This window comes from Pituophis catenifer, unplaced genomic scaffold, assembly GCF_029215685.1.
Source record: "Pituophis catenifer annectens isolate HBS135680 unplaced genomic scaffold, rPitCat1.0.hap2 SCAF_1, whole genome shotgun sequence".
Taxonomy (NCBI): domain Eukaryota; kingdom Metazoa; phylum Chordata; class Lepidosauria; order Squamata; family Colubridae; genus Pituophis; species Pituophis catenifer.
This window is the reverse complement of record NW_027256881.1, coordinates 94,008,485-94,019,484: the sequence shown is the minus strand read 5'-3', so window position 1 is coordinate 94,019,484 and position 11,000 is coordinate 94,008,485. Positions and strand designations below refer to the sequence as shown.

Genomic DNA, 11,000 nt, shown 5'->3' with positions numbered 1-11,000 from the left:
GCAATTCGCTGCATGAACTTTTACTATTGAAACTGCATATATAGAAGTTTTTTAATTGGAGTATAAAAACATGACATGTTTTTTCTTGGAGTAGCTTTTGGTGGGTCACTTCTGGATGATGTAGTGAGAAAAACACATAAATTTTCAATGAAATGGAAAACCTGCAGGCTTTTTATGATAGTGTTTATAATTCATAACTCTGTAAATGGTAGCAAATGTAATGCATAAATTACAAATAAGAGTAAGTTAACTCAGATAAATTAATAAAAATAAAGTTGCATTTTGATATAATTTTATATTGTTTATTTTTTAATACCTTGACCTATTTATCTCTCATTTCTAGGATGTACAGAGTTCTATAATTTTCCAATAAATATATCCTTTGGATTATTATTGCAGCTGTTAATATGCAGGCTATTAAATTTAGTGCAGATGCAACTAGTTATCTACATCTCAGTGATGATATGCATAAAAAAAATCCGTTGCATGGAAATTACAACTAAATAACATGGAAGATCTAACATACTGAATACAATCTATGTGATCAGCTTTTTTCAAGATTCTTGAAAGAGAATGCTCCTAAATCTTGTTGCTGAATATCAGCATGAGTTAGTTTACACTGGTTGTATATTATTCAGGGATATTCATTGTACCTGTTTGTTAGGCAAGAATGTAACATTTATTTGTTTGGCTTCAAGATCATGTATTTGTAAATTAATATGGCAACTGCATTTAAAAGTCATTAAAATCTGGTAGGAAGGGCCCATCCCTCCCATAAATACCACAAACAAAAGAGACAAAATGGGGAGGCATCTTTTAGATGTCTTTCAACTGCATATGTCTAAAATACTAACTTGATCTGGGCAAATTAATCAGTCCCTAACATATTGTACCATTCAGTCCAGCATTTGTCTAAAGAGATGTGTATCTCACTGAAAGGGATGGAACTGGAATATTTAAAAAAAATTCCCCTCAATTTGTAGGATTTGGAATTTGTTTGTTTTGGCACATAAAGTGTGCTAAGTCTCTTGGGTTTAACTCACCTATTTTACTTACTATTTTGACTATCTACTATATTACTTACTTATCTATATTACTTACTATTTTCACTATCAGGATCCCTTGTCCAACTCATCCTGAATTGATCTGCATTGATTTATATAGTTTAAAGGGTCTTGACAGTACACCTGTAAGGCATCATAGACCCAATATCCTGCTTGTCCCTACTGCTTGGTTGAGGCTTTATTTTCATAACAAGATTGGGCTACCGTTAGTAATTATACTTGAATCTGTCAGTGTTTTTCTATTAAACAGAAGAAGCCCAGAGACATTGTAGCTTGCCATCAGAAAAAAATTAAAAGTATCTTCAGCATATGCAGGATGCTTTCTCATTGCACTGAATAAATGAAATATGCAGTTAAAATTAAACAGGGCTCCATGCCCTTAGCAACCAGTTCCTATGCCAGAGATTGCTAGGACGTGTGGCTTTAAGGATTCTACCTTACCCTTTTACTTTACTCTGGAGATTAAAAAAACAAGTCCAGAAACAATGACACAGATACTTATGGTATCCCATGAGCCATAAACTGCAGAGACATATATACGTATACTAGTGAACATTGAATTACTACACAATTCTGTACTTAATAACAATCTCTCCCAGGTGGCCAAAAGAGCCACCACGAAGCACAAGGAGGCTGAGAGATAAGTTGAATATAAGCTGTTGAGACGAGAGAGAGAGAGAGAGAGAGAGAGAGAGAGAGAGAGAGAGAGAGGAGGGGAGAGGGAGAGAGAGAGGGGGTGGAGAGAGAGAGTTTTCTTGGTTCAATTGCAATTTTTAAGGGAAAGCAAGTGCTGCCAAAAGTTTTATATATTATAATCCACTTTTAGTAGTGGACTTTATCAATACATTTTGGGATGTTTTCTAGCCAGAAATTCCTTCTGCCAAGGAATAGTATTAAAATTCAGATTCAAGCACGTTCTTGATCTTGTGACTGTATTTTAAAAAGGAGTCTAACTTCTTGATTCTATTGTATGAAAAACCAATATCTCTCTCCTTCAGTTTCCAAGATGATTCGAATAAAAAATAGGGCATAATCAGAAATTTTAAAGAGATATGCAGAGATCATAAAGGATATCTTGTCAGGTGGCTGATAATTATTTTTCTTGTTTCTTTTTTGAACACAAGTAATGGGTTAGTGGATTGCTTATATTCCTAAATTAAAATGACCCTGGTATAATGTTCTGCCACTGAGAACTGCAGAACTGAGTCCCTCTCACCCAAATCCCATTTCCTAGTAATCCTGCTGGTTCCAGAATGCAGCTTCCAGGCATTCTGTTGAAAAAATAAACCAAGGTCTCTCTTGCCTATGGATTATTTTGGACTGTTAGAAAATATCACTGAGGCTTCGTATACAGTACTCTCTAGTTAACAGTTCTTGGCACCTGATTAGTGTCAGTTGTTTCCATTGACAACTGACACTAACGGAAATAAAAAAGAGTGTTAAAACATTCTTGGCAACAACACTACAGGGCTCTGCACACCAGAACAACTAGACACAAGGACAGTTTTTTCCCGAATGCCATCACTCTGCTAAACAACTAATTCCCACAACATTGTCAAATTATTTACTAAGACTGTATTACTATTCTTCTTCTCATCCTTCCTAGCACTTATCTCTTCCCACTTATGGCTATATCCATGTTGCTTGTATCATTACAATTTATATTGTTTAATTGTTTCCTAGAAAGATTTGATTGCTTATTAGTATCCTATGACTATCACTAAGTGTTGTATCTTATGATTCTTTATGTGTGTGTGTGTGTGTGTGTGTGTGTGTGTGTAGTGAAAACCACTCACACATTAATCAAGAAATCTCCCGAACTGTAAAGCCTACAAACTTGAAATTTGCCACATATGTCCCTCTTGGCTTCTAGGTGCTCACTAAGAAAGGATTTTTTGAAATGACCATCAGAGCATTGGTATTTCCTATATTATTATAACACGCTCTGATGCTAATTAGTTAGATGTTCTACTCCCCCTCCCAACTTGAAAATAACTCTGGAGAGAATGGGATAGCATAGGACAGGCTTCTGTGGGGCAAGCCTCATGGAGAGAAGGGGCTAGAAAGCCTGAGAGAGAGAAGGGGATGGGATAGGATCTTTGGGGCCAGCCTGAGGGAGAGAAGGAGATAAGAGAGGATGTATAGGGCCCAGCCTGAGGTAGAGAAGGGGGTAGGATAAGAGAGGCTTCTATGGAGCCAGCCTGAGGGAGAGGAGAGGCTTTTGTGGGGCCAGCCTGAGGGAGAGAAGAAGAGAGAAGAGGGTCTATGGGGCCAGCCTGAGGGAGAGAAGGGGAGAGGAGAGGATCTATGGGGCAAGCCTGAGGGAGAGAAGGAGAAAGAGAGGAGAGGCTTCATTATTCATTAATTTTCAAACTCTTAAGTGTCGATTTATCAAGCCTGATCACATAGTTTTGTAGCGGAGCACGGGTATTCAGCTAGTATATATATATATATATATATACACTGAGAGCATATGCACCAAATACAAAGTCCTTGTGTGTCCAATCACACTTGGCCAATAAAGAATTCTATTCTATGTGTTTCTTCACTGCTTTCCTGCATGTTTTTTTTTTTTAATTAGTATACCTGTGATATATAATGGTTAGTCTATCTCTAGCTTTTTTTCTCTGTTGCAATCCCTCTCTCTTAGTGTCTAAAAATGCTAAGATCTCTTTGGGAGGAAATACCCCTTTTTCTAAAGTTCAATTTTTTGGAAGAACTTGTCTGTTCAAACTGTCTTTGCCCATCATTTTTGTTTCTTTAGACTCCTTCCTGGCAGCTGAGCATTCCAAGTTGGTCGCCCTATGACAAAGATTAGCTAAAGCGCTTCCTGATGTGCTTTGCTAAAATATGAAAAGTCTTTAAACGCTTAATAATATGCCTAATGTAATATAATTGGTTGACAAAAATGGAATTACTGGATGTGTTGCTTGCCTGTAAATTCAGAGCAGAAACAAAATTCAAAGAAAATGGCAGAAGAGAGAAAGCTGTTTCTTCTTAAAATGTAAAAAAAAAATGGAAATACTCTTTATACGTTTTTCTACTCAAACATGGCAGTGGAGCAGTTGAATTAGATGCTTATGTTATGCACGCACCTTTGTTTATTTAAAGGCTAATATTGGTCTCTGAGATAAAGTATCTCACCAGAATAATTAATTTTGTTTACTGATTTTATTTTAATTTATAAAGGATTTCAAGGACACAGCTAGTTAAACCCTCTTGAGGGCCTTGTTCCTTACCAAGCTGTTGTTTGAATATAGCAAAATGATGCAAAGCATTTATATGCATACCATTTAAAATGGTACACTGTGTGCATATTTTGTTGGGTCTGGAATAAAGTACATAAATAATCATATTGAAGAGCTTCTCTATATTCCTTCGAGATTAATGTGATTATTCCTCAAGAGCATCAAAATCCCTGATCAATTGCTCACTTAGTTTATTCATGTAAACAATTAAAATAAACCAGTGCACTATAGATATATATTGGAGGTCCAAATCAGTTCAAATAAAAAATGTTTTCCTGCTTGTTGATGCCATTTTTATGATTATTACAAGATATGCATTGTAATTACCACAGTATATCTTAGGACATATACTGATATTGTTTGTACTTGATGTAATGTTAAAGATCTTAAGGATGAAGTATCATTTTTGTTATATAACAAAAGTCAACTTTCTTTGTTCCCTATGTCTAAATCTTCAAGTCAGCTTGAAAAAAAAATAGATAAACTTAAACCTGTTATGTGCTACTAGTGGTTTCCCATTTTGATTTACAACAACAACAGGCAATGCATAAACCATGTGTAGTCCTTGGCTAATGGTAATGGGTACCCAAGGGTGGCAAGCAAATGTTTTGCTTTCCCTTGCTTTTAATACCACTTTTCAAGATAGAGGAAAAGGATAGGCAGAAGTAAAGTTAATGAATGGATTTATGGGTAGGGATGTGTAAATAAGTTCAGAAATAGTTTCCAACTATGCAGTGAAAATTTCTTAATAAATTTGAATAAATGTATGAAGAATGCTTGTGATGATATTAGAGGTATTGAAGATATGGAAGTATTTTGTATTTTTGTGTGCAGATGTTGTGGTTTAGTTAGTTGGGACCCTGAGTTATTCGCAATAAATGTTATGTAGTTTGTATGATGCAATGGGAATATGGATGTGAAAACTGACATGTGTTAGACAGATAAAGTAGACTGAATGATTGTTCTATGTTTCCATAAGTGTGGCAACTTGATTCTAAAATTGGATTAATCGTATTACACAGTTTGTAAACAAAATTGCATTTTTCCCAAATTTCCTTGAAATTGTAATGTAGTATTTAATTGACATAAAGAATTATGTCATCCTTGAAATATTAAAATGACATTAGTTCAAATTTACTTTCATCCATCCATCCATCCATCCATACATCCATCCATACATCCATCCATACATCCATACATACATCTCACAACATAGAGAAGTAAGTTCTTGTTTCTATTGCAGGAAAACTTTGTGGTACCTAAAAGACTAGAGACTGGCATCTCAAATCATGTCATCAACTTTTTTGGATGGAAATCATTTTATTAATGCATAAATTGTCTCCTGATGACTATTTGGGCATATCTATTGTACAGTATATTGTTTTCCTTAAAACATTATAGAAGAGGCTTACTATAGCCTTCTTCTAATATGATTTTTTATTTCCCAGCTTAGTCTATAACTCTGGGATTTTATAATGGTTTCCCATTCAGCTATGAACCAGACCTCTTCTAGTTAACTTTTTAGATGAAAATCAGGATGCTGTCATCTTCTGGGATTTTATGAAAAATATCTGATTCCACTAAACCTGAATCTCACAGGTAATAGTAGTCATGAGGAAACTAAGCAAGTCTGCTGAATCAAACATCCCTCTCACTTTTCATAAATAAGATTCTGAAGGTGAGAACCAGGATTCAGCTCTCATTCATTTGTTCTTATGCATACATATTTTTTTCTGTCCTTTGCAACATTAATGAGAAATTCTTTCTATAGGAAGCAATAGACAAAAGGGGAGGCTACTTTGGTACTATTATTGCAGTTCTATCGTTCTTTAGCTCTTTCTGTCAACTCAGTGGAACCAAGTATACTTGGTCTGTGAATGGTGATGGTGCTAAAATGGTTGTCATATCGTTTCATCTGAGGCTGTTGTCCTCAGATGTGGATCAGAAGTGTAAAGTAGTGATGCATTTAGCTCATATGAAGCCATTCCATAGTGCTGAAAATTACAGTACACGGGTTTTGACAGTTGCTAAAATGGACTTCCACTTTACACAATGACAACTACAATCAGTGTGCCTTCTATGTTTGGCATTCCTGAGAAAAAGAAGTTCTGTACGTTTCCAAGAACTTGACACATTTTGAGAGACAATTATCTGAATGATCCATCTATGTTCTTAAGTGATGGTACGTGTCTAATGAGTCTCTGTCTCACTCTGTCTGTCTGTCTGTCTGTCTGTCTGTCTGTTTCTCTCCCCCCCCCTCTCTCTCTCTCATCAAGATAGGAGAGAAGTCTTAGAAATAAACTGAGTTTTTCAATAGATTTTCAGATGGTTTCAATAAGGCAGAATATAATTTATGTAAGATATCCGGTTCCCAAAATCTCTTTCAGGAATCTACAAAATGTTCAAGTCCATACCTTAAATAAATCCTTTATTTAATTGTTGTTAATTTTAACCCTTTTAATGCTTTCATACTATTGTAAACTACCCAGAGTTACTCTGGGTAGTGAAACTAGTGGCATATAAAATAAATTAGTAAATAAATAAATAATAAATCATAATTTTGCAGTGCAATCACTTGCCTTGCAAACCTGGATCAATCTTAATTTCCTATATCTGAAACTTGATTCAGATCCTTTCCTTTGCCACACACACACATGTACGCACTCACATTTTGATCTGAAAAAAACCTGTATCGGACTTGCAAACAAGCCTCCCATTCTAGACATGGAAATCCTATTGAAATCCTATTAATGGTAAATGATGAAGTTGTTAATGCTTCACTGCCTTCAGCTGCAGCATCTCATTGAATGAGGATTTGTAACTTGCTAAAACTGCCCTTGTGAATATTTTATCTAAACAGATCTCAGTGGACTGTTGCTCTAAAAAGGTACATTTTTACAAAAAGAGTGAATCATAGTGAAAATCTGCTTTTCTTTGCCTTTTTTGCCTCATCAAGCGATACGACAAGTTTCTAATGGTGGTACTGAAGAAGGAGAAACTATTTTTCAAAACACTGTTTTTTTCCCTCTCTCTTTTATTTCTCTTTTTTTCTTGAGCTATTCTAATCAAATCACTGTTGTTCTTTAATCCTAGGTCTGTGTGCTGGAGAGACAGATATTTGATTTCCTTGGTTATCAGTGGGCACCAATCCTGGCAAATTTTGTACACATTATTATAGTCATACTTGGCCTATTTGGAACCATCCAGTATAGAGCTCGCTACATAACAGGAGTAAGTATCATTGACTTTGTATGCTTAAGAATGTACCTGCTATATGCAGTAAGAATTAAGAGATGTTAAGACAATCTGTACAGATTAGGAGGCATCTGTTCATATAATCTTTGTGATCAAGACAGATTAACTATATCCAGAAAATACAACAAATTGTTCAGAGATCACTGGATTTTTTTTAAAAAAAGTATGTTACCAGGATTTACATAATGTCATGTATAAGTACTGGAGTATTTCAATATCTGAAAAGTTAAGCTATTTATGCTTTGTGAGTGAAATGGGTGGTTTCAGTCTCTCTCCTCCCTCCCTCTCTTCCTCCAATCTGACTCTTTCTTGTACCGTTTTCCTAAAAGAACTAAACATAAAATCCAGAAAGAACTATGCAAGTCTTGCAGTAGCTGCTCATAATAAATTTTGAAGGTCAGAATGGGTTAGGTGGCAGAGAGAGAAAAAATACTTAGATCCAGTCCTTAGCTCAATGAAACACTTAAAACAACATGCATAAAACTGTAACCTTAAAACTATTCACGATAATGGCAGATCTAATTCAGAGCTGAACTCAGATAGTAATCAGAGTTGAAGAGTATTCAAAGAAGGATGAAGGTAAAAAGGAATGCAATAAAAAATAGTTTTAAAGAAAAAATACAAGATGTCTGGCCAACAGAGATGACATTTCCATAGATTAAAGAGTCAGACTTTATCTATTCTTTTACTGCTCAGCCTACTAGATAGATGGCTTTTTTAGTTTTTCAACATATGCTGAAAAATGTTATCCATAAGGATCAATAATAACAGCAGATTAAGTTCATCAGCTAGAACTTAGCAATTGCTATTTCGACTCTATCAGCAACTTTGATGATTCAGAGTTATTATATGAATATAGTCCTTCATAATAATGTAGCTGTAGTTATATACTTCCGATTTTTGAAATGGATAACTGCTACTGAATGCTCAGAAGGCAAGAGGACTTTATTTATTTATTAAAGTTATTACAGCTGCCCACTCCAGGAGATTCTGAGAGGTTTGCAAACTATAATACTAAATTAGTTAAAAACATTGATAAAACAAAACAAGGCATCCTGGGCTAAAAACTACCATTAAAAACAAAAACAAAAAAAATGGAGTAATTAAATGTCTGCAAGAAGACAACCAAGCTCAGAGAGCATCACATTTTAACCCCGAGCTACAAATATTCTTCTTTATTGAAAATGAAGAATGGCAAGGACCTTCCCAAACACATCAACCCTGAACCTGGGACTAAAGCCAGGTTGTAAGAGCTTATTGGAATCACAGGAAAAAGAGCAGCATCCACATTTCTGGAGAAATGATGTCCCAGAGTATGGAGGTTGCAACAGAGAAGGCATGCTTTCCAAGTCCCAAAAAATGGTAACATGTAATAAAAGATACCTGGACTGCACCCATTCTGCCCAAACACACTGAATGGGCAAAAACAATGGGAGAAAGATGGTCCTCATTTAACAAGCTCATGAAGGGCTTCAGAGGTAAAAACCAGCACCTTGAACTGTATCTGGAATCCAACTGGCAGCCAATGCAACTCTCATAGCAGTGGTGACATATGGCCACAATGAGAAGTGCCCATTACTGCTTGCGCCACTACATTCTGAACATCTCTAGTTAAAAACATAATCAATGCTTAACACGTATTTTGAGAATGGTTGATATGGTTTGGAATGTCATGAAACACTCTTTTTGAATATTATGCCTCTTGTGGATATTCCTTTATGCTTAGTCAGTGTTGCTTCTAAGGAGCAAAATCTATTTCATTACAACAAAGCAGTTTGAAGTTTTAGTAGAAATAAAATTTCCATTTGGTTCTGTGTATGGTCTCACTAAACTCAGCTAATTGCAATAGTTTCTTCCTCAGAATTCCCTATCACAGTGGTTTGATTTGAATATTGTCTTAAAAGCTATGTTTATAATAAAACTGATACAGTAGAATATCCTATCATGCTAAGTATTTTTCCAAGCCAGTTCATTTAACTATACTGTGTAGTTTGTACTATCCTAGAAGAATTTCTGTAGTTTTACCACCATTGACATCTCTGCCAATACTATAGATTTTTGTCCTACACACATCAATTTGACAAACAAGCTAGATGTCTACTCCTTTGCTTTATGTCTGCAAGAGTCATGTCCTGTATCCGTCTTATACTTAGCATTCTCTTCGTTGAAGTCCAGCTCTGAAGCACTCTCCTCCGCCAAACTTATTAGTTCTTCATAGAATCATTCTGAATTATTGACATTATAAAACATAATTCACAGTTTTCCTCCAAATTATAGTAAAAGAGCTCCTAACATGCATGCAGATTCTTCTTTCCCTTCCTTCTGTTAGAATAGGTCACACAAAACAGGAATTCTGTGTCTGTTAGTTCTTGACATGTTTACAAGCAATCTCCTTCTGTATTAAATATATAGCCTTTTATACAGGATAAAGCATAGGTCAGTGAACTATCTGGGTGATTCACAGATTACAAGCATTGTCACACAAGAAGTAATTCTCAAGCCTACAAGAACTTGTTTTTGATATTTTGCCAAATATCCTGATAGGAAGATCCATGCAGCAAATCTACTCTCCTAATTTCATATAATGATTCTTGGATGTTCTGAATCTCTCTGTTTCACTGCTGGGAAAACTATAGATGTCAGCCTGATGCTCTTGTGGATTAAAATTAACATGTCAGAGGAATGAAATAGCAATTTCCATTCCTGATGTATACATGTTAATTAGAACAGATCTACAGAGCATGTTTGTGTATACATTTTGTGGATGATAAACATCAACATGCTTGGCATGGAGTTGAAGCTGCTTAATGCAATGTCATTCTGTCTCCAGGTAAAACGGAACACAAGAAAAAGGAGCACAGACAGAGCCAATTTTTTCTTCTTACATTGATTTACAAATTACTTATGCTTCATATCTGTCTCTGGCACATTTTCCTGGTAAAGCAATTTGGAAACATTGATTGGAAGCCATTCTACTAGAGAACATGAAGTATTTTCTTCCTAGTTCTGCAATATATGAACATTTGATTGCACATTTACCCTTCCAGTAGAACAGGATCTTCATACTCCCATTATCACTCTTCATATCCAGAGATTTAGAAAACTTTCCAGGATAATTTCTATTTTCACAGATAGAAAAGAAGGGGATCTGTGGGAATTTCTGTAAATCAAAGGAGTATTCATATAATATTGAATATAGCCCTATGCTTTGAAATGCTCTAATTATTTTATAAATTATTGACTCTACAATAGTTATTTTGAGAGTAGAACTTCAATTTATTTGCAGGCTGGTCCTAATTAAAAAAACAACAACAGTAAAGCAACAATCCTATCTCTATCTTTCATATTTATTCAAGGTGGAGAAATGGAAACATGTTTTAGTTTGAATGGTTATTTCCCAAACCTATGTGAGAACCAGAATAGATTTGCAAAA

At 35.2% G+C, this 11,000-nt stretch overlaps 1 protein-coding gene across 1 annotated transcript in view; it reads left to right on the top strand.

The window, feature by feature from the left end:
- Nucleotides 1–432: 432 nt before the first annotated feature.
- The window catches only part of NKAIN2 (sodium/potassium transporting ATPase interacting 2), a 291,973-nt gene continuing 281,405 nt past the window's right edge, over nt 433–11,000 (top strand). The window contains exons 1-2 of the mRNA XM_070952837.1: nt 433–441; nt 7,406–7,543. Coding sequence (XP_070808938.1) covers nt 433–441; nt 7,406–7,543 — 147 coding nt within the window. The remainder of the gene's footprint in view (nt 442–7,405; nt 7,544–11,000) is intronic.